The sequence below is a fragment of the Anoplopoma fimbria genome, chromosome 14 (genome assembly GCF_027596085.1).
Source record: "Anoplopoma fimbria isolate UVic2021 breed Golden Eagle Sablefish chromosome 14, Afim_UVic_2022, whole genome shotgun sequence".
NCBI classification, from domain to species: domain Eukaryota; kingdom Metazoa; phylum Chordata; class Actinopteri; order Perciformes; family Anoplopomatidae; genus Anoplopoma; species Anoplopoma fimbria.
Genome location: NC_072462.1, coordinates 993,958 through 1,018,375, shown reverse-complemented (window position 1 = coordinate 1,018,375; position 24,418 = coordinate 993,958). Strand labels below are relative to the sequence as shown.

General features: G+C 40.1%; 2 protein-coding genes across 3 annotated transcripts in view; one reads left to right on the top strand and one right to left on the bottom strand.

The window, feature by feature from the left end:
- Positions 1–1,109, top strand: part of stc1l (stanniocalcin 1, like) — a 3,134-nt gene extending 2,025 nt beyond the window's left edge. The window contains exons 4-5 of the mRNA XM_054613011.1: positions 31–134; positions 827–1,109. Of these exons, the coding sequence (XP_054468986.1) occupies positions 31–134; positions 827–1,109 (387 nt within the window). The remainder of the gene's footprint in view (positions 1–30; positions 135–826) is intronic.
- A 2,797-nt stretch (positions 1,110–3,906) lies between these two features.
- On the bottom strand, positions 3,907–24,198 carry fgfr1b (fibroblast growth factor receptor 1b). 2 transcript variants are annotated; one of them, XM_054613147.1, is made up of 16 exons: positions 23,944–24,198; positions 18,096–18,240; positions 15,247–15,348; positions 14,964–15,136; positions 14,759–14,882; positions 14,006–14,196; positions 11,534–11,950; positions 10,888–11,033; positions 9,144–9,265; positions 8,085–8,195; positions 7,802–7,992; positions 7,112–7,234; positions 6,935–7,005; positions 6,251–6,388; positions 5,575–5,680; positions 3,907–4,753 (listed from the first exon to the last, which is right to left on the bottom strand). In XM_054613147.1, the coding sequence occupies exons 2-16, from the start codon at positions 18,202–18,204 to the stop codon at positions 4,670–4,672; spliced, it is 2,208 nt and encodes a 735-aa protein (XP_054469122.1). In that variant the 5' UTR covers positions 18,205–18,240; positions 23,944–24,198; the 3' UTR covers positions 3,907–4,669. The 2 variants fall into 2 exon arrangements, with proteins under 2 accessions (XP_054469122.1, XP_054469123.1); XM_054613148.1 differs by lacking the exon at positions 23,944–24,198 and having other exon boundaries at positions 11,534–11,724; positions 11,806–11,950; positions 18,096–18,264.
- Between the last annotated feature and the right edge of the window lie 220 nt (positions 24,199–24,418).

The window sequence follows — 24,418 nt, the reverse complement described above, 5'->3', positions numbered from 1 at the left end:
GTCTCTGTCTCTTTTCTTTTTTTGTTAAAGGTGCAGGAGGAATGTTACAGCAGTCTGGATATCTGCACTGTGGCTCGAACCAACCCGGATGCCATCGGAGAGGTGGTGCAGGTTCCAACACACTTCCCCAACAGGTGAGCACTGATCACACACACACACACACACACACACACACACACACACACACACACACACACACACACACACACACACACACACACACACACACACACACACCTGTCTCACCTGAATAAACAGATAAACTGATTAAAAGGATGCTGAAATAACTATATAATGACAATCATTTGAATAAAATCAGATTTCCTTCTTTGTGAGATCTGTCCTTAAGAGGAAAAGCAAACAACTTTTAAAATACTTGTTTTCTGAATGAAGTTTGGATCGAGTAATGCTAGGCTATGCTAACACTGTAACTGCTCCATCAACAGCCCCGCCCTAAAGCATCCCCTGCTTTATGGTCTGTTTGACTCTAAATGGAGCATCATTTACTAAATGAACATCATGCTGTATTGAAGAAGACTTGAAACTAGAGATTGAGACCATAAACTCATGTTTACAATGTTTACTGAGGGAATAAATCAAGAGAGAAGTAGAGTCATTTTCTCATAGACTTCTATACAACCAGAGGAGTCGCCCCCTGGTGGACAGGAGAGAGAATGCAGCTTTAACACAGGAAGCAGTGAAGAACCCGAGGTTGTCTCCAGGTTTATATATATACTGTATATATATAAAAATTAACCTGGAGACAACCAGTCCGCCATGTTTTACCTTCACATGTAGTTCCTGACTTCCTGTCTCCGTCCTCCAGGTACTACAGCACGCTGCTCCAGACGCTGCAGGCCTGTGACGATGAGACGGTGGCGGCGGTGAGGACCGGGCTCATGGCCCGGCTCGGCCCCGACATGGAGACCTTCCTCCAGCTGGTCCAGAACAAACCGTGCGCCGCCGGCTCCGGCTCGGCCGCGTTCAACAACCCGTCCAGCTGGAGGAACATGCCGGTGTTCAACATCCAGCCGGGCTTCAGGGGCCGAGACCCCACCCACCTGTTCGCCAGGAAGAGGTCCGTGGACGGCGTGGAGGGGGGGGAATAGAGAACACACACACACACACACACACACACACACACACACACACACACACACACACACACACACATGCACACTGATACTCAAATGTGCAGCTTTAGATGGTGATTGGGGGAAATAACTACTTATTATTATTATTATTATTATTATTATTATTTAGGGTGATTTGCTCAGTCCGACCTGTTACAGACATTTTAAAAGAGGCCGATTTACAGTGATGATAATCGATATTTATTTTCTTAAACAAGTTCATTTATGAGGCCGATATATTTAACGTAGTGAGAGAAGAGAGGCCGAGGAGGTTCTGGGGATGTTTCCACGCTGGTCGTGAAGCTCTTCATGTCTCCTGTCAGGACGACAATCTGCTGGTCTGAGATCACTTTATTAGTTTCAGTTGAACCTGATGTTTAATGAGACGTTACTGGAACATAAAAGCCGACTCGGCTGGTTTTGTGTTAGAAATAAATGATGTTATATGATTTTTGGCTCGTGTGATTTTTATTTATCTGATGAAAACCCTAAAAAATATATATATATGTAATATATATGTTGTATATGTTATATGCATACACATATTGTGATAATACAATTAAATATATAATTAAATGTAAAATAAACTTCTTTACTTTACCGTAGTAGAATTTGACTCCCCAAAGGAGGAACAATAAAGTTATTTATTCTTCTCGTTCTAATACATAAATAATTGTACAAAGTGCATCATTAAGTCAAACAATTACTCATTAGAAATGTCAAAATAAATATGAATTATTTGTGTAGTTTGAAGTCGAGCCACCAGGTGGCGTTGTGTTACATAAAAATATCCTTTAACATTTTTTCGAACTGATGTCTGACCTTATTTCTAGCTGCTCATAGTGTGTAGAGAGTAAACAAGAAGATTTACTCAAGTTTATACTTAAGTACACATTTAAAGTACTTGTATTTTACTTGTGTGAGTATTTCCATTTTATGGCCCTCACTTACCACAAATAAACTACCACTACACTGAAATCTATGACAAAGAACAAAATTATCACAAAGAGATAAAAAAAAATGACTCCAAACAGACTCCAAACAGCTACATAGAGACTTTAAACGAATACAAAGAGTTGTTGGCCGTCACCAGACAGTGGAACAGAAAGGATTCTCTCCTCGGGGTTTGTTCAGACCCGTCCTCTCTCTGCTGGAGCTGTTAATGTCTCTCACTCGGCCATCTGTCACTCAGCTAATGGCTGACCCATAATGGATCCTCAGCTCCACGTTATGGCCCATTAACTCCCATCAGACAGGTGAGAGAGACACAACCCCCCCTCTTCAGGTGTCAACGCGTTAACATTTCCAGGAAGTGAAGCCGTTAAAGCTGCAGCCGTGAGAAAACACGCTGCTGTTTACTGAAGGTTGAGATTTAAATGAGGAGGAAAAGTTTGATTCTGCAGCAGAAGCTACAAATACAACAATATTAATTTAAGAACATTTAGGAATAAAAGTGAAAGCGTGAAGGATGTTTTCAAATCTTTAATAAAAAATAAAATAAATTAAAATAAACAAAGTAAAATAAAATATTCCACATGGAGCTAAAAATTTAGACTCAAATTAAAATATAAAATTTAAATAAAATAAAACGTTTTTGAGACGTGCAAAACTGATGCTAGAGGGGTGAATAGAGCTTCATAGTTTGAAGCTTAGACCAAGTTAATATATTGGTGTTAGAATGTGTTGGCACATCAGATGTTTACTGAAGATCTGCAGCATCATTACTAAAGAGAACGAGACCTTTTCACTGGAAATGACTCGGATCACCAGGGAAGTTCTCTGAGGAAAAAAAATTATGTTTTTACTGCTGGAAACAGGAAGGATGTGAATGAAGAGAGCCAGAAGCTGTTCTGACTGATTCAGAGTGATTTGTAACGTCGGCCAGCGGCTGCAGAGGGAATAAAATGTGGCAGACAGAACCGCATGATGAACGTTCACAGGAACCTCCTGTTCTATGTACCACACCGTTTCCTCTCTGTGGGAACGAAACGCTGATTCAGGCTCTGCAGAGAAAACCAGCCAGAGGAAAAGGTGTGTGTGGGGGGGTTCTTGTTCTTGCTACTTAGTGAGGACCGGCAGTTTTTCACCACAGAGTGAGGACATTTATGTAAGCGAGGACATTTTGGCCTGAACCACTTCTTCAAATGCCTCTTGGAGGGTTAAGACCTGGTTTTGAGGGTCAGGTTTAGATAGAGCTAAGGGTAGGGGGCTAGGGAATATGTTATGCTAACGAGGGTCCTCACAAAGATAGAGGTACAGGTGTGAGCTTCTGTACTTGCTACATAGTGAGGACCCAATGTTTTTAACTGCAGAGTGAGGACATTTTGGTCAGTCTTCACTTCTTCAAAGGCCTGTTGGAGGACTAAGACTTTATTTTAAGGTTCAGGTTAGAATTGGGTTTAAATTGGAGTTAGGGATAAAGTTAAGTTTCCACATCGTTTTTGTCCAAACTGAAAATTTGAACAATAAAACAGCAAAATATCTTATTCTTTTGTCGTCTTTTCAGTTGGAAAACAACCGAACTGAGTTTGAGAACCACTGAGATGTGATGACATTTAAAATCAGTGAGAAAGTTACAGTACATTTAGACTTTTGAGAGCAACTATGATTGAGAGTTACGTGGTGAAATAATGAGTTTAACATGTGGGAAAGAAAGTCCACTCAGGTCAAATAGGGTATATTAAAGGGAGGGGCTACTTTGTGATTGACAGGTCTCTACCAGAGACGAATAGTGCTGGACGCATTCTCAGACAAACAGACATTTTGTCCATATAATCACAACATGTCAACGAGTAAAAATTAAGAAAAAATAGTTTTAATACTGTTGTTAATCAGTTAATTTTAACACATTCAACTAGAAGCATTTTCTGTAAATGGCAGTCTGTAATCAGCTGGAGGATAAGTGCAATGTTGAAGTGTACATCATTTTTGGCAATGTGACTTTACTGCAGAGAAATACATGAAATACTGGTGCAAAATAAATTAATGAATACAAACGCACAAAGAAACAAATCTATAAATGAGTAATACATTGTTTGCGGAGGGATGAGGGTGGCAGATGGTGGACGAATAAAAAGTAAATTGAATTTTATTACACACATTTTGTTGTGCATTTGATTCATTCTCCCTTTTTTTTAACTTTTCCCTTTCATTTCATATTCATCTTTTGAATCCAGTTTGGTCTTCCATATAACACAAACTATTATTTACAATATTCACACTGAGGACATTATTATTATTATTATTAATATTATTATTATTAACATAACCAAAGCACTGATGCAATGGGCAGCAGCAGCTCTCACAGTCCTCTCTCAGGTGGACTCACTCTTTATGAATGAGCTGCTGCTTCCTGAGGTCCAGCTCAGTCCAGCTGTTCTTCACATCAGGGCTGCCGCTGATGGACGACAGTGAAGCAGCTTCGAGGCCTCGTCTGGGACCGCCCGCCGCCGTCGCCACCGTCCGCCCGGCGCAGCAGAGGAAACGGTATGAAGGTGATCCAGGAACGGGAAAAAAAAAAAAAGGTCCCAGGACGCCTATGTGGAGTTACAGGAAAGAGCCGAGACGGAGGACTCGACGGTAGAATACTGGACCAGAGGAATGGCCAAGTCCAGGTACTCCTGCAGAGACAGAACCACAGGATTAGATATCTGACAGTTTGCAGAGACTCATAGAGCTGGAACTAAACTCCAAACCAACAAGTCAGAGTGTCCAAGGGAACGTTTTTTAGCATCAGAAATACTGGATTTTCTCTAGAAAATACAATTAACTTCTGAACGAATGAACACGAGAAAATCATAGTCTGTATATAAGAAGTGGACGTAGTCGTCATGATGTCACCCATTTCTTTGTGGACTGAGGTTTTGAAGCCCTGAATTCGGCATTTGGCCGTCGCCATCTTGGTTTTTGCAACCAGAAGGGGAACAAGAGGGTGGAGCTAAGTACAAACAAATGTTGAAGAAGATGTTTTTGGGACCAAAATATTTCATTTAACTTTGATGAAATGAATACAGACTGAAAGAGCTAAAGTTTAATTAATGAGATTAAAAGACCGGACAACATCGTGGTGTTGACCTGTCAATCACAGTAGCCCCGCTCTAAAGCATCCCCTGCTTTATGGTCTGTTTGACTCTAAATGGAGCATCATTTACTAAATGAACATCATGCTGTATTGAAGAAGACTTGAAACTAGAGATTGAGACCATAAACTCATGTTTACAATGTTTACTGAGGGAATAAATCAAGAGAGAAGTAGAGTCATTTTCTCATAGACTTCTATACAACCAGAGGAGTCGCCCCCTGCTGGACAGGAGAGAGAATGCAGGTTTGAGAATGGTTGGTGAATGAGGCTCAATGCTGAATGTGCTGAAGTAGTTGATTGATAATCAATATTCATTTTCTATTTAACTGAATGAAGGAGTCTTGATGAAGAACACGTTACCTGGTTGGCCATGAGATAAAGCGTTCGGTCCAAGTCTTCGACCAGTTGTGTGAACGTCGGTCTGCGAGACGGGACGGCGTGCCAGCAGTCTCTCATCATCAGGTAGCTGAAGAAACACAAACCAGCATCCAGCAAATTTGTTCTCAGTCTTGAGTGCAGAATGAAATTCGAATGATTGAAATAGGCTAATAATCATCTGACTTCTTTATGCATAAAACTATGAGATAATTCTGGGATTTGCAGTATCAAACCAGTAAATAAAGTGTCTCCATGGCAACCAGGACGGAAATCTGTAGGATCGCCAGTTTAAAATTTGTTTTAATTATTTTTCCCCTCATCAGTCTACTCTCAATACCCAACAATACCTTGTTTTGTGTTTTTTCTTGGCTGTGACACCTTTACATGGACAATTGTTTGTCCAATTAAATAAATGTACCACAGAAGAACATCTCAGAGGAACATGAGAACATTTCTACAACCTGTTTGGTGTTATTGGTTAGGCTGCAACATGACAAAATGTTTAAAAAGTGACTTTCTGAATGCACTGAAAAATCCAAATACGTCAGAGTTTCCATTTCTGAGAAACAAATTGACTCAAGCTGAAGTTATTTGTAGTCTAAACACAGATTAAGCAGATTATGAAGATCTACGTCTCTGGATTTCGAGGTGGACTCACAGCTCCTGGGTGCATGCGGAGGGTTTCTCCATGCGGTGTCCTTCCTTCAGCAGCTTGAAGAGCTCCTCCACGGGGACTCCGGGGTACGGAGAACCCCCGAGGGTGAAGATCTCCCATAGCAGGACTCCAAACGACCACCTGAAGCAGCAGAACAGGAAGCGTTAGAGAAAGATCTCAGACAATCATTAATGACATGGATATCATCAGATATTTGCATTTATTTTAGCCTATTGTTGGATGGAATTCAAGCAAGATTCACTGTATTTCCTTAACTCATTTATGCAAATAGAAAGATAAGTTAATCAATCACCAGAAGATTCATCCACAGCAAGGTTTCATTGATATTTTGAGTCGTTTCTTCAGGTAAAAATAGCAAAAAATTAGCTTGTTCCAATTTCTCTGATGTGAATATTGGATGTTTTTCTCTCTTTTATATGTTTGAGAACTGAACTCTTAGGGTTTTTGGACATTTGAAGATGTTTTCTTGGACTTTTGGGAAGCTTTTTACAGAGCGAACAACAAAAACAACCACCAGATTAACTGATGATGAATATCTCCGTTACTGGTAGCCAGGTCGTTGTGACACGTTGGATTAATATTAAGATTTATTTATTATAACGAGTTAAATCAATCAACAACTACAGAAAAAAGACGACACATCGAGTCTTTAAAGCTGAAACTCACACGTCGCTTTGATGAGTGTAGACGCGGTCGAATAAAGCTTCTGGTGCCATCCACTTCACTGGGAGACGACCCTGAAGCATCATGAAGACATGAAAACATTCAGACATTCAGACATTAAGACATTAAAACATTTTAACATCAGTCAGAAGTGTCTCCAGTCTGCTCATGAGGTCTTACATTGGTGGTCTTCTTATAGTAATCGATGTGATGGACGTCTCGGGCGAGACCGAAGTCAGCAATCTTCATCACGTCGTCTTCAGTGACCAACACGTTCCGGGCTGCCAGGTCTCTGTGAATACACTGAGGAGAGACACAGAAGGGTCACATCGTCAACATGAGGAGAGACAGGGTCTTCTTATGGGGGGGGACAGGTCAACAGAGGACGCCACATAGAAGTGATGTTCATCTGAAAACTGAGAACCTGAAGATTCATTTGAGATGAAGCTCAGCAGAATGCAAAAAAAATATTTTTATTTTATTTATTTTATTTATTTTATTTATTTTATTTATTTATTTTATTTATTTTATTTATTTTATTTATTTTATTTATTTTTATTTCTTAGTTTTTTCTATAGTATATATTGCTTTTCATTGTTTCAAAAAGAAGAGTTTTGACATAAATCGGTTTAATGAACATGTACATGAAAGTCGAATTTCTTTGATCATTTATTTTACTAAAATTGGAAAACAAAAGAATCTAAATATATAATATTTTTCATGTGTTCAAGGACCATCAGAAAGAGAAAAATCTGACGATAATGACTGTTTTTTTGGCGATTGTTTAAAAAAACATGCTTTTCAATGCTGCCCTGGGTTTTGGGGTTCAGAGGGTTAATAAGTGATCATTTAAGAATCAAACAGACGGACCTTCCTAGAGGCGAGGTAGGCCATCCCGCGGGCCACCTGGTACGCCGCCGACACCAGCTCCCTGACCTCCAGACTGCCCAGAGTCGTCTGCCTCGGCCCGCTCCAGTACTCCAACCCGACGGGTCGGCGAGTCCGGAGGAACTCCCTGAGGTTCCCCTGGGAGGCGTACTCCACCACCACGTACAGGGGGCCTAACGGACGAGGAGGAGGAGGTCAACGTTAACATCTGGACCACACACACACATCAACACAGACAGCCGTTACTCCTCGTGCACACACTCACCGCCCTGCGTGCACGCTCCCAGCAGGTTGATGATGTTCTTGTGTTTGCCGATCATCTTCATCATCTCCATCTCAGAGATGAGGTCAGAGAGGTCCTTCTCTGTGGCGTCCGCTGCACACGACAACAACACGGCCTCGGGTCAAAGGTCACATCATTGACTCTTATGTGACACCATAATGTGGATCAACATCCCGTCACATGTTAAATATCCTCAGATTAATAAATGACTAGAAACACTAAAACATCTTGAGCAAAATAATAAAAATACTCTGAATATTGTTGATGAAGAATACATGACACTAGAGGTGAATTAAATAAATACTAATAGATAAACATGATTACTAACATTAGGATAATTAGTAATTATCCTAATTATTACAAGTTTTCTGACATGTTATGTTCAAATATGTAAATGAGGCATGATTTTATGGTAACTTTGGTGAATTTAGGAGAAATCCACAGACACAAATAGACAAAGTAGTAAAATAAATGTTTTCTTTCCACTAGAATGAAAGAAGACCAAAATCTCAACATTGATAAGTATATCAATATGTTTTTGCCTTTAGGGTCTCCCCTCAAGTGATATATGCAAAAATCTTACACCAAATCTAGAAGATAATGTGTTTGAAGAAAGTAATAAATCACAAATCTACAAAATCGACATCCAACACTTAAATATCTTTAAAAAGAATATAATCTCACTAATGTTGAAAATCAAAATTGAATGCATATCTCAAATTTCAGAACAGGCACAAGATTAACATGTAAGGCTAAGATAGTATACAAATTATTAAATTAAATTCAATTGTATTATTGGGTTTGCACAGTTTTGAAGACCAAATAATTAAGGAAATTGAAAATAATATTACAGACAATGTATTTTGGATGAAGGATTTGCATTTCTTGCTATAATGGAAACAGAAATGTTGTGTTTTGTTTCTTAAAAACCCAAAACTAAACTATAATTTCTTTCCATCGAGGTGTTGTAAATTATATACGTTATGATATTCAACGATGTTAAAGACGAACGCTGAGGTCAGTAAAGAAAGCACCTCTCACCTTTCAGCATCTTCACGGCGACCTTCGTGAGGCGCGTCGGTTTATTTCTGTCGACCCCGACGGCTTCGGCCAAAACCACCTGACCGAAACAGCCTTCACCCAGAGGCTTCCCCAGAGTCAACCTGAGGACGACACGTTAAGGACGCGTTACTACCCATCATATTGTTCTAAGTGTCTGACAACATGATGGACAGAATAATACGGAGCTGGACCGTTTTGTTAAAGAGTAAAATCCTTTTTGTTTCATCAGAAATAGCAGCTTTAACGCTCTTGCCAAACACGCCAGACTCCACTGACAAAAACAGTAATTTTACTGTGTTGTAAACACACTTGATTTAGGTCGACGGAAACAAAACAAAACTCACTAAACCGGTCTTTGTTAGTCTCTCCACCCTTCAAACAATCACAGATCCCAGAGTTAGATGTGAAAACATTCTCCTCTGATGTCCAACTTCCTCTCGCTGTTTTGATTTCAGATCCATGAGATTGAAGGTTCATCAGATCTTTATCACTTCACGTCTGTGAATCTCAGCTTTAGCTTCCTACTGAAGACGTTAATCTTTTGTAAACACAAAAATCTACATATAATGGGCGGGAACAGTGCATTGTTGGGGGACTATTTTCATCGGCGGATTAATCCACATTTGGTGCGTATTTGTGCCAGCAGGGCTGTTTAAGCGAGAATGAGTCAAAGTATAATACAGTTGGTGTGTGTTCATGGTTGTTTATGGGATTAGTTGAAAAGAAGATAATTAAGAATATCACCAGACTCCTATAAATTATCGCTGTTGAGTTTTTAACCACTGGAGTGACGTGTTTACGAGCATGCAGGCACCACAATTTATAGTTTTACACTACTTCAACATGTAAGCGCCATTATAGGTTACCGTTCACATTATTTCCAAGGATAATGAGATTTACATTTTTTTTACTGGCCACCACAGAACCTCGTCAGATGTTTAACATTCAACCCTTTTTCTGGATGAATGTTTTTTGGGGAAACAAGACTTTAGTACTCTAAAGGAGCAGCGAGGTCGAGGAAGGCCACACAAGAAATTAGAAGACGTTAGAAACCGTTCTGTGGGTTTCTGAGGATCTACTGGCGACACTTTTATAGCCTCTTGGTAGAAAGATATAATTTGACATGAAGACAGCAGCAGAGAAAAGAAGCTAAATGAAGGGTGAAGCTCTGAGAGACTGCAGTCAGTCAGTAAAACGAAAACCAGGTGAAACCAAAGTCTGTATATAAGAAGTGGACGTAGTCGTTGTGATCGCCATCTTGGAATACGGCCGTCAAAGTTGTTGTTTTTTGCAACCAGTGAACAGGAAGTGACCATATATGGACTGAGGAGGAGTGACGTAGAGACGCCGTATACGTCTCTGGTGTCGACCTGTCAATCAGTGTAGCCCCGCCCTAAAGCATCCCCTGCTTTATGGTCTGTTTGACTCTAAATGGAGCATCATTTACTAAATGAACATCATGCTGTATTGAAGAAGACTTGAAACTAGAGATTGAGACCATAAACTCATGTTTACAATGTTTACTGAGGGAATAAATCAAGAGAGAAGTAGAGTCATTTTCTCATAGACTTCTATACAACCAGAGGAGTCGCCCCCTGGTGGACAGGAGAGAGAATGCAGCTTTAACACAGGAAGCTTTGACTTCACTTTATAGAACAAGAGGTTGCCTCCTGAGTGTAACAGAAGCACGCAGATCTAATCTTCTCAGGTAGAGAGGTCATACCTGTCACGAGGAAGCTCCCAGGCGGGATCGTAGGGGAGTTCGTACTCCGACACTCCTGTCAGGATGGTGGTGGCGCCGCTGGAGAGACGAGACTGACGCATCAAACACATCCCTGACTGCAGGGAGGCCGAAGACTCCACCGACACCTGCAGAGGAAAAAGAGTTGTATTGTCTTTTAACTTCCTGTCTTCCTTCGTAGATTGACTTCTGCTGCTGTGATTCATTTTACCTGCGTTTGACAAAAATCCGCCGTCTCTTCAAACACACCAGACTCCATTCACAAAAACAGTAATTTTACCTCTCAGAACACAGGAGCTACTGGTCTACTGCTGCCTCTGGACCCTCCGGTGGTTTGGGTTAAAGTTAAGTCATGTAAAGATGACTTTATACTTTAACTATCACTTGTTATTAGCTTTAATAGAACATGTAACACACTTACATGCCATGGTGCAAAAACTTTAGAAAAACAATGTTGTTTTTGTTAATTTTGGGGTATTTTGAACCCAGATTTTTGTTTTTAAACTAATGAAGTGTGAATAAGACAAAGTGTAGTTTAATCCTGAGGTTAATCTGTCGGTTCTGTTGATTTTACCACCTTCAGCAGTAACAAACAGGAAATGGAACAAACCAAAGAGAGAGAACGAACCTGTCTCCTCAGAGGAATGCTCTTGGCTAACTTCTGGACGGCTAACTGGCTGCTGAAATCGCTCTTCTTCGGGGCGCAGCAGAGTCTGCAGATGACGGCCGTGGCTGTGAGGATGATGATGATGAAGAAACCCAAACAATAGATGAAGATCTCCAGGTACGTCTGAGAGGGCAGCGGGGCGGGAGGCAGGTCTGAGACCAGAGAGAGAGAGAGGGCCGGATCAATAACGTGGATCCTTTCTTCAGGATGAGACCACGAGTGTGGTAACGTACCGTCGACCACGGTGAGCCACGCCGAGTGATGAGAGACGCCGATGGAGTTTGCTGCCAGACAGGTGTACTCGCCCGAATCACTCAGAGTCACGTTCCTCAGAGTCAAAACCTCCATCTCCTTATCTGTTGTGTTCAAACCCGCCGTCTGGAGGAAACACAGGAAAGTGTCGTGAAATAAAAAAGGCGGATGAGTTCATTAACACAGATATTTAAACATATAACGGGAGGGAACAGGGCCTATTTTCAGCGGCGGATTAATCCACATTTGGTGCATATTTGTGCCAACAGGGTGGTGTATTTGAGAATGAGTAAAAGTAAACTACAGTTTGTGTTTTCATGATTGTTTCAAAGGAATATTTGACAAGAAGAAAGGTAAAGAATATCACCAGTCACACTGTTGAGTTTTTGACCATCGTAGGTTAAAAATAAATGAATTAAAGAGCCGGGGGAGGGGGGTCATATTGAGACAAAATATTCAAGATTAAAGTTGTAAATTTACAACAAAACAAAACTTGTGTATTCTCTAAGACTAAAGTTGTAAATTTACAAAACAAAACTCTACAAAAATAAATGTGCAAGAAAAAAAACTTGAATATTCTTTTAGAATATAAAGTCTAAATCTGGCAGGAAAAAAATATTTTAATTGTATTACTTATTTTATTTATGCAATTTTAACACCCCCTCCAATAGCTCTGTAGTTCGGTTTTATTTACCCACAATGACTCTAATACACTGTTGTAGTTCCACTGATCAACAGTTGCGGTAACAAAAAAAAGCAGAGAAGGAGAAGAAGATTGCAAGCTCATAAACATGGATTTAAAATAGTCATAAAAATCTGCTCTGCAAATGTTTTTGGTAAAAGGAAAATGCGTTTTAACACAACTGTAAATAACTTTTGTTCGTTTACGAGAAAACTCCACGTGGCTCCTTTAAATCCTGCTGCCATGATGGAAGATCATTAATGAAAGTGTCCGTGTTGTAATGCAGCTGAGCTTTAAATAGTTGATCTGAGTGGACAGAAAACATGAGAACATGAAGCACTGAAAACATTGTAGATACTTCTGCATACATCTGTTTTGATTATCATTATTTAATTGATTAATTATTTTATTTCCTGCTAATACTCTGCAGAACCTTCACCCCCGAGCAGTTTATACAGATAATGAGCTTGGTCAGACTCTGACTGGTTGAGAAATGAGCACATAAATGTTTCTAAACTGGCTCTTTTCATTGTGACTGTAAAAGGAACATAACAGTAATCCGTGCAGAGCTGCTGGCTGCGAGCCCCAAAACAACAAACCACACAGAGGCGTGTCCTTCATCAGAGTCCACAACTCTTCACAGATGTGGTTTCAATCTGCTCAGTCAGAGACACGTGTAACCGGCCTCATGCACAATGAAGACACTGGTGAAGGTAACAAATACTCTCCACTTATATAGCATGGAATCACAGCGGAACTCCTCCTGACACTCAGAATTTAAAGAGCATTGGTGCCATGTAAATGTTTTCCAAACCCCTGAGTTCTCACCAGCTATGTTTCAAGTGTAAAACAAATTCCAAGTTGCATCGTTAAAATGGAAGGAAAATCTTAGCTGGTAAAGGTTTTAGTGAAGTCTGAGTCATAGAAATGAAATAGGAGTAGAACAGATATTCCAATGCAAATCAGCGTAGCCTGATGGGGCCATTTATATGTACCGTTGCTACAGCAACCGCTCTAACAGCTTACTGCCGTATAAACTAAACTAAAGTCCTGGATTTTGGCCGTCGCCGTCTTGTTTTTTAGCAACCAGTGAACAGGAAGTGACCATATATGGACTGAGGAGGAGTGACGTAGAGACGCCGTATACGTCTCTGGTGTCGACCTGTCAATCAGTGTGTAGCCCCGCCCTAAAGCATAGAGTCATTTTCTCATAGACTTCTATTCAACCAGAGGAGTCGCCCCCTGATGGACACTAGAGAGAATGCAGCTTTAACACATGAAGCATTGACTTCCCTTTTTAGAACCAGGTTTAGCCCCTTTAATTATATTTACATATGGAGAGGTGTGGCTCTTACAGGATAGGTTGTTTCAATCAAGGAGTTTTGAATCAAAACTAAATTGCTGTTTAATTTAGCTATTTTCTTTGTTTACTTGATCATTTTCTCTCTCCAGACCTCTGAGAATGATTGAGATATAAGTAGTTATTTGTGAGCACAGACCTTGAGGACGAGGACGTACGGGTGTCCGTCCGGAGCCTCTCGGCTGCCGTTGACGGTGATGTGTTTGAGCCACTGGATGTGAGGCTGCGGGTCGCTGAACACTCGACACACAAACTCCACGTTGTGACCGACGACCGCCGTTTGGTTCGCCGGCAGACCGGCCTGCAGGATCGGTCTGTGAGGAGAACGCTCTGCAGGGGAGAGTTTACAAAGGAAAGGTTAGAGGTAAACCAGCGACACATTTATTCACCGTCACGAGAGTTTGTTTTCCACTTCGTCCACAAGGTCACAGTCCTCTGACAACAGAAACAGAAAAGTATTTTTCAAGGTCTCCTTTTGGAATCGACACCTCAAAGTCTAGGTTGTGTCTCGGTCACGAGAAACTGTGGTCTTGGTCTTGACCTGGTCTCAGCATCCCTTGGTTTGGTCTTTTCTTGGTCTCAACCCCTCAAGGTCTTGGTCTTAACTCGGTCTCAAAACACTCTGGTCTTGGTCTTTGCTTGGTCCCAACCCCTCAAATGATCTTGATCCTATATCCTGATCTTATCTCTGGCCCTGCCTTGGTCTGTTCTTGTCTCGGTCTCAGGCACTCTGATCCTGGTCTTAAGTTTGCCTTACTTTAGGGGGTCTTGACTACAACACTGTTCAGCTGCATTGAGACTGGAGATGTCCTCTGTTGTTCAGGTGTTACAGTTTGGATAGAGATCTTTATGAAAGGACCTGGACCTATATCTAACAGGTGTAACTTCTTACCGACTACGTCCAGCAGGTAGGTGTGTTTGATGCTCCCATATTCGTTCTCCACCACACAGGTGTAGTTCCCTTTATCCGACGGAACCACCGACTCCATAATCAGAGTCCACATGTGGTCTCTGATCTGAAAGATGGAGGCGATAATACATGAACATAAAACAGATACGACTGACCGGTCGGACTCCTGCTGTTCCCTGAGACTCACCTTGTACCCTCCGATTCTTTGGTCCTTCCTGAACACCTTCCCGTTCTTGTACCAGCGCAGCGAGGGGGCGGGGTTTCCCGTCGCCAGGCAACGGAACTTCACCGTCCTGCTGGCGGGAACGGCGTGGAGCTGCTTCTCCATCTTATCCGGCGTCACCCACTGCGGCGCCGACGCTGACGAGGCAAAAACACACCACCGTCAGCTGTGTCTGCTGAGAGTCCACGTTTGATTTGAACTCAAACAAAGCCAACAGGGAAAGAGAGAAGAAGGGTCGGAGGTTTACTTTGGAGCTTCTCGTTGCTCGTCGACAGCTCATTGGACAGCTTGCTCTCCTCTGAGGATGACTCGTCGTCTTCCTCGTCTTCAGAGGATTTCACTGCGTCGGCTGCAGAAGAAGTTTAAATGTTTAGAAGATGTTCATAAACTCTGCTGGTGTGTGTTCAGATCCCTGAGCTCCTCTCTGGGAGTCTCAGATGTTTCCTCAGACAGACAATGAAACCAGTTTGTGGATTGACCTCTGACCTCTGACCTCTGACCCCTGACCCCGGCTCAGTGAACGAGGCTTTAAGCCGGGCAGACAGGAGCTGTCGCCACAGAACAGAGCTCCACCACCGAGGACTTCCTCAACCTCAGAGACCTCCTCCCTCTCTGCCCGGCCATTAACAGCACACACACACACACACACACACACACACACACACACACACACACACACACACACCTGGAACCCTTTCAGAGGGTTCTACCTAGAACCATCTGTGAAAGGTTCCACCCAGAACCACTAATGACAGGGTCTACAGATAACCATTCTGTGGTGTAATGGTTCCACCCAGAGCTCTCTCCGGATGTTATATCAAGAACCTTTTAACCTTCTATGGGTGCTAACAAAGGCTTCTGCTCTAGAACCCTTTTATATTCAAAAGGTTTAATCCAGAAATTACCCAGGAGGTTCTACACAGAACCTTTTTATTTTCTGAGGGTTTCATCTAGAACCAACCCGGGTGGTTCTACTGAGAACCCTTTTATATTCAAAGGGTTTAATACAGAAACAAACCAGGAGGTTCTACCGAGAACATTTTTATATTCCAAAGGGTTTTATCCAGAACCCACCTAGGGGGGTTCCACCAGAAAACCACTTTTATATACAAAAGGTTTCACCTAAAACTCCCCCAGGGGTTCTACCGAGAACCATTTGATATTCCAACATTTTAATCTAGAATCCAACCAGGGGGTTCTACTGAGAACCTTTATAATCCAAGTCTTTCATCTACAACCCTAAAGGACCGGGGCGGACGTGGTGCCGCTCAACCCACAACAGTCCTGGTTCTCAGTCCCGGTTTTGAGGGTGTGATCTGGGAGGATCATTTCAACAGTCCTTGAAGAACCCTTTCTTCCAAAAAGCGGTTCTTAATGGAACCCTTAATCTCACAAAGAATCCTTAAAAAATCCTTTCTTCAAAAAAAGGGTTGCTCAGAAGCAGAGGGTTCTGGGTAGGAAGAACCCGTTTGGAGCCCGTATTCCTCAGAGCGGCCTCCTTTAACCAAAACAAGCTTCCACATGATGAACGTTCTTTGTTTCTGCTGAAGGTGAACCGGAGAACCTCTGGATTCAAAAACAACCCACTGAGTGGAGCTGAGGATCTCTGGGAAACCTTCTGTTGTGGTGCTGAAAATATAGATTATGACAAAAAGAGCAGCTTCTGTGAAACACATCAAAGGGTTTATAAAAAGAGCAGCGTTTACTGGTTAGACTGGGAGGGGCTTTAGGGACAGAGCTCATGGTTCTTACAGGAACATTTAACCAGGTTTATGTTCTCAGAGAGCGTTGAGGAGGTCTTTATATCCGAGGAGGGAAATTAGAGCCAGGCTTTGTTTATCACAGAGAGGCAGAATGTGATGTGTTGTTGACGGAGAGAAAAACAAGAATTTACGGGCTCAGAAACAACAGAGAGTCTCCGTCAGCTGGAGTCCAGATGGTCGGGACCAAACACACAGAAGGTAGAAACGTTCAGAAGCACAGAAACAGTCTGGATGGGATTCACAGACCAGAACCAGAACCCTTAAAAACCAGAACCCCAGAGCCAAGCCTCGGCTTCACCAGCAAGAATCACTGAAACCAGATTCAGACGCCTCAACGCCAAAAAACAGCCAAACCTTTTCAAAAAGTCAGTTTCCTGTTCAAGAAATTGTCTCACTGGAAAGTTTTAAAAGCTTTTATATATAAAACACGCAGACCACAAGGCAGAGAATCAAACCCTCGGCTGAATTCACATTTATTTACTGAGTACGTGTGCACAAAAAAGGAGTTTTTTCAGTTTGCATAGTTTTTCACATTTCTTGATTTACTTCACAGAAATAGAACTAACAGCTACAAACATGGATAACTGTAAGTCATTCTCAATGACTTGAGAATCAGCATTAAAGAAAATAATTGGAATGTAACTAAGTACATTTTCTCAGGTACTGCACTGAAGTACAAACCTGAGGTAAAACCCACCCAGGGGGTTCTACCGGAAAACCCATTTATATTCCGAGGGTTTGATCTAGAACCTCCCAATGGGCTCTACTCCACCGAAAACCTTTTTATATTCCAACGGTTTTATCTAGAACCCACCCAGGGGGTTCTACTGAGAACCTTTACATAATCCAAGGCTTTCATCTACAATCCTAAAGGACCGGGGCCGACGTGGTGCCACTCAACCCACAACAGTCCTGGTTCTCAGTCCCGGTTTTGAGGGTGTGATCTGGGAGGATCCACCCTTTCAACAGTCCTTGAAGAACCCTTTCTTCCAAAAAGTGGTTCTTAATGGAACCCTTAATCTCACAAAGGACCCTTGAAAAATCCTTTCTTCAAAAAAAGTGTCGCTCGAACGCAAAGGGTTCTGGGTAGGAAGAACCCGTTTGGAGCCCGTATTCCTCAGAGTGGCCTCCTTTAACCAAAACAAGCTTCCACATGATGAACAAAGTTTGTTTAACTTATTTATTATTCTTTACTGTGTTATTACTTATTTACTTATTTATAATGTGTTTTACTATGTCTCTAGTTTGTTTCCTCTCTGCTGCTGTGGGACTAATAAAGGATTATCTTATCTTATCTTAAAACAGGTCGTGTTTGTCTCAAATCTTTCCTCACCTGTGTCCGTGTCCTCGGTGGCCGGTCTGGACCGGGTCTGAGGGAACTGGACCAGCAGAACCAGCAGGATGCAGGAGAGCAGCATCCGGAGGCAGCGGGGGGGCGACATGATGTCCTCGCACCTCAACAAACGGTGACTTCCTGTCTGGAGACAAAAAGTCAGATTCATGGTTTAGGTTATTTAATAAAGATTATTGATTTCCTGATTAAAGCCTGATTTATCTTCTTCCTCTGTGACATTAAGATCCACCAAATGTAGATTAATCCGCCGCTGAAAATAGTCCCCAACCATTTCCAATTTTGATTCTTATTTTCTTTCTATAAAATGTCAGAAAATAGTGAAAAATGTCCATAACAGTTTCCCAGAGTCCATGATGACTGACAAGACTTTTACTTTATCTTCATGTTTGAAAATAAAGAAAAAAGGAAAGAAATCAGATTTGAGAAGATGGAACGGAAAAATGATGTGATCAGTGAAGACGGAGATCGTTGCACCTCCTAAAACTTTATTTATACTCCACAGACGGCTACGGAGCTACGATCTCGCACAAAAAGGCGTTAATGCTCAACACATTGTTTGTTGTATTATTCTCTGAAACTCTAGAGAACGTACAAACAAAATGTTCTGTGAAGAAAATCAAGAAGTCAACAAGTGTAACGTGAAAACATCATAAATGAACCTCCAGTATGACGGGGAGGGATTATAATATCTGTAAACTCATATCTCATATTCATGAACTATTTTCTACCTTTATACAAACCTTATAAAGAAATAAGTCAAGTATTAAATGTATTATAAAGAAACAAAGGTTGAATTTCGTGAAAACACTCAAAGAGTTTTCTCATCAGTCTCAACAAAACAAACTAAAGAAACAAAACTTTTAAAATCAGCGTCTTTGTTGGTTCATACTGGAAACCAGTGGCTGCTGGGAGAAAACATACCAACCCACCATCATGGTTCCTCTCTCTGCTCACACCTGTGCAGCTGTTATCTCACCTGTGACTCTATAAATAACTGCAGAGTGTCGAACTCACACCGTCGGACTAAAACAAACAGACACGGACGACAAACACCATCTGCTGCTGAGTCACCGGGAAGGTTTTAAAATAACAGAACCACATGACTGAAGCTGAACATAACCATCGTTGTCTGATGATTATCTCCTCCATGAAATGTCAGAAAAACATGAAAAAGTCCAACGTGATGACCTCAAACGTCTCATTCTGTCCAAGACCCAAAAGATATTCAGAGTTCAGAGATAAAAACACAGAAACACAGAAACCGCACATTAAAGAGGCTGTAAATGCATCTGAGTGAACTGAGTCATGAGGAAAACTACATTTCCCACAATCCCTGAAATAATCTGAATATGTTCTAACAAGAGCTTCAAATCTCCTACTTTATATTTTTACTTTTAGCACATACTGCAGCTTATAAAGCACACACTGATACACACAATGTGCATTTAATTAGGACAAACTACTTCCTCATAACATGGCATGGTGAACTTTGACCCTCTTGCTCATATATCTGCAGTGCAAAGGATTGTGGGTCAGAATAGTAAGAAAAGAATGCTGGCTTCTTACTGCAAAATGAATGTACTGTTTTTAATAGAAATCCCACAAATGCAAATTGTATGTATCCACCTGATCATGACCCAGGAAGTATAAAGAACGCAAAAAGTTTATTTTGAAAAGACTGTTGTTCGAGGATACGTTGCTTTATTTCTAAATGCTGAAGAAGTAATTTCATGAGTTCAACCTTCAAACAGAAACCAAATGAACACCAGAGGATCATTCAGTCTGGCTCCACAGAAGAAGGTACAGTGACGTGAACACTGAAGGAGTGTTAGAGGACATTGAATGCATCATCTACATCTTCTTATGAGCCTCATAAACAAGATGAATGCTGGTTGGCTGCCATCACTGAGCCCACACACACACACACACACACACACACACACACACACACACACACACACAGGTTTATGGAGACATAATTAATACAGAACACATCTGGAGAACACACTTACATTAATTAGGCTCTTTGTTAAAAGCATTAAAGAGTTTCACAGAAACCCTCTTGTTTTAAACAGAGACTGTATTTAAGAAGTGAACGGAGTCGTCATGACGTCACCTTTAGGTTTGTGGACTGATGTTTTGAAGCCTCGAGTTTAAAGTATCGTCTTCACGGCACTCCGATCATTCAGTGGATGAACTGATCATTTTGATCGTACGTGTTAGAATGATTTTTTACCTTTATGTCACCTTTCAAACAAATCAAAAGCAATTTAAAGTGTTTTATAAATGACTGAGAAGAAAAAAACAAGACGAGGATGAAGATGAAGAGATTAAGAAAATGAATAAATGGAAATTAATGAATGGAATGTGTAAAATAAAATAAAATTTAATAAAATTAAATGAAATTAAAAAATAATTAAAAATAAAAATAAAATAATAAAAATAATAATAAAAATAAAAAGTAAAATGATGGTGTTATAAAATAAGAAATTAGATTAAGCAATAATAATGTCGACCATGAAATTATAAAAGACTATAAAAACCAGACTAAATAGATGAGTTTTTAGTTTCTGTATGAATATAAACCAGATTCTCTTGTTGCTCCGTTTCAGTGAAACTTTATCTGCTGTTACCGGATCACACAGAACGTGATGTTTTAAGAACATCACACAGAGTTTATGTTTCCTCTGTTGAAGTCAAACCTTTTCCACATCTGGACAGAATGAGTCTAATAGTTTGGAGCATCAGATTCCAGACGGTCTTGAACACGTCTTGGATTTATTTTAACGCTCTGAATGTTTCCCTCCTCCCGGTGCTGAACCGTCACCTACACACCAGATTCCTGAAGCTAACCCGTCTTCACAGTCAGAGTCGTGATGGAAAACAACACGCAGACAAACAGGAAGAGAAACCTGATGGAGAGTTCATCAAGAAGGGAAACAAAAGGAGAATAAAACATTTAAATAATAGATATCTACATCAAACTCCACCAGCTGATTACTAAGATAAAGACTAATAGATTTAAGTATCACAAGTTTTATGAAAATGTGTGTTTAAATATGCAAATTAGACATTATCTTATCAAATATGTGCTAATTTTTAAAATTCATGTTTCATTTCGTTGACATATTAGAGTCAAATGTTTTAACAAAGAGAAGTTTGGATATCTATTTGTATCACTCCATAAATCAGAAAATAATGTCAACAGCCATAAAAAAATAAAAAAGTAATAGTAATAAAAGTTGTATAAATCAGGCTATGAATGATATGTGAACAAACCCCTCTGTAGAAACCTTCAGAATATAGAGAGGAATGAAGCTGTAAAGTTTGGTGTATGTAAGAGCTACTGAAGTGGAGATTTATGGATCAGAGTCTGAGAAAAAACTCATTTAGAGAAAACGTCCTTTAAAGATATGTTTAGTTAAATTACATACATGTTGAAGACTCTACAGGTGAATAGGGTAAAAAAATAACTAATAGATATCAACATGAAACTTCACCAGTTGATTACTGACATTAGGACTATTATTATTTGTATTATAAGTTTTCTGAAATGTTATGTTTAAATATGCAAATGAGGCATTATAATGGTAACTTTTGGTGAATTTAGGAGAAATCTACAGACGCAAACAGACAAAATAGTTAAATAAATGTTTTCTTTCTACTAGTCTGAAAGAAGAGGTGTTATGGAAGAAAAATAGAACAAATCTCTAAATTGACGAGTGCATGATGATCAATAGTTTTGCCTGTAGAGTCTCGTTTTAAAGGAACGTGGAGGAAGAAGATGAAAAAGAAGGTTTTCTAATAATAATAAATGAAAGTATTCTGAGCATTTACTTCAATAAAAGTAGCAATACTACACTATAAAAAAAATATAAGGAAAAGTAACTAAGTACTACAATGATGTGCAATTTTTGAGGTACTTGCACTTACATAAGTATTTACACTTTGTTACTTTATACTTTTTAAAAGTAGTTAAAAGTAGATCCTCCTCAAACATCTGGTATTTACAGTGGTGGATGAGGTATTTTGATAACTTTCTACTAGGTCACTGAGCAGTACTACTCATAAAAATACTGCATTACCAGTAAAAATACTCCACATAAAAGCACAGAAGTATTATCAGCAAAATGTACTTAAAGTAACATCCAAACAAGTATCTCCACATCGAGCAGTACAACATTAAAGTACTGCTCACATGTTAGCGCATAAATAACAATCATCAAGTAGTATAATTATACATCGCAATACATAATGAGTACTTTTGATAATATAAGTACATTTCCTTATAATACTGGAGTACTGTGAATGCAGAACTTTTACTATTGATGGAGTATTTTGTAGAGTGTTTTGGCTAGTTTTGCATAATGTACCTTTACTTTTGATGCTTTAAGAAGCTACACTACATGTGTACTTTTACCCCAAAACACCTTCCATGCAGGACTATTACTTGTAGTGCAGTATTTCTATCGTGCAGTATTACTTCTCTTCCACTACTAGTTAGCAGTTTTTCCACCAAAAAATGATCAGTTTACAAAATAAGATGTTTTTTTGCAGATTAAACTACTTGACTGAATAGAAATTACATTTTCTGCAGGAGTAGGGTTAATTTTACTAATACTACATGTGTACTTTTACCCAAACAACCCCTTCAATGCAGGACTTTTACTAGTAGAGGAGTATTTCTGTAGTGCAGTAGTACTTCTTTTCCACCACTGGTTAGTTTTTCCTACAAAACAAATGATCATCTTAAAAAAGGAGGTTTGGTTGCAGATTAAACTACCTGACTGTACATAAATTAGATTTTCTGGACTAGTTTGTTTGTAATACTTGGGTACTTTTACCCAAACAACCCCTTCAATGCAGGACTTTTACTAGTAGAGGAGTATTTCTGTAGTGCAGTAGTACTTCTTTTCCACCACTGGTTACTACAAACTGAGGTTTTTCTTGCAAAACAAAAGATCAGCTCGTAAAGTTTGAACCTTTGTTACAGATTAAAGTATCCAACAGAGTATAAAAGAGTTAAACACGATACATTTACTGCATTAAGTACATTTTGTGTACTTTTATTTACCAAAACAAGCTTTCACTGCAGGATTTTACAAGTTAAGGAGTTGTTTTTTTGTGCAGTTTTTCTGCAGTAAATAATCCTCTTCTGTCTCTAACAAATACTTTTAAAGTCTCTTGTTATGAAGTACTTTGACATACTTTATACTTTTACTTTAGATAAGTTATTTATAGAAAGAAGTATTTCTATCAAACACAACATAAACAAACATCTCCACACAGAACAGAGTAAAGTACATCAGTAGTACTCTCACAGTACTCTCACAGTACTCTCATAGTACTCTAGTACTCTCACAGTACTCTCACAGTACTCTCACAGTACTCTCATGGTACTCTCATGGTACTCTCATAGTACTCTCATAGTACTCTCATAGTACTCTCATGGTACTCTCACAGTACTCTCATAGTACTCTCATGGTACTCTCATAGTACTCTCATAGTACTCTCATGGTACTCTCATAGTACTCTCATAGTACTCATAGTACTCTCATAGTACTCTCATGGTACTCTCATGGTACTCTCATAGTACTCTCATAGTACTCTCATAGTACTCTCATAGTACTCTCATAGTACTCTCATAGTACTCTCATGTACTCTCATAGTACTCTCATGTACTCTCATGTACTCTCATGTACTCTCATAGTACTCTCATGGTACTCTCATAGTACTCTCACGGTACTCTCATAGTACTCTCATGTACTCTCATGTACTCTCATGTACTCTCAGTATAAAGCAGTGTTTGAGGCGGATGGGTCTTTACCTGCGGCGGTGCTCAGCTCTCTTCAACCCGAGGACGAGGACTCAAATCCGGATTCCAGAGGTTCAGTCCGCGCGGAGCTTTGGAGGAAAAAAACTCCTCCAGACTGTATTTATGTATTTAATACAGGTCGATGGAAACACGTCGTGTGTGTTTCTATTTATTCAATAATCTATAAATGAGCTCATCTCTCCAGTGTTTAATCCGCCGGTCTGCTCTCAACGTTCAGTCCGGAGAAGAGACGCCTTCAGTGGGAGTTTCCTCCAGAGTCCCCGGTGATGCCTCCATTCATTCACCACTGAAGAGGGAAGCAATCCCCCTCCTTAAGGAGCAGGAAGTCTTTCTCCTTTACATTCCTGTTGTGCAACATTCTGACCCACTGGTTATCTATTCATCTCTTTCATCTGGACCTTTAGAGAAACAATATAATACCACAGTGAGGAGGTACTCTGTTACAAGAAACAATACTAATACCACA

Coding starts and splice junctions, on each gene's coding strand:
- fgfr1b (XM_054613147.1), bottom strand. CDS start 18,204: ATGTCGCCCCCCCGCTGCCTCCGGATGCTGCTCTCCTGCATCCTGCTG. Junction 8,196..9,143: donor CGCCGTGAAGATGCTGAAAG/GTGAGAGGTGCT, acceptor TGTCGTGTGCAG/CGGACGCCACAGAGAAGGAC. Junction 4,754..5,574: donor TTTATCTCATGGCCAACCAG/GTAACGTGTTCT, acceptor CTGTCTCTGCAG/GAGTACCTGGACTTGGCCAT.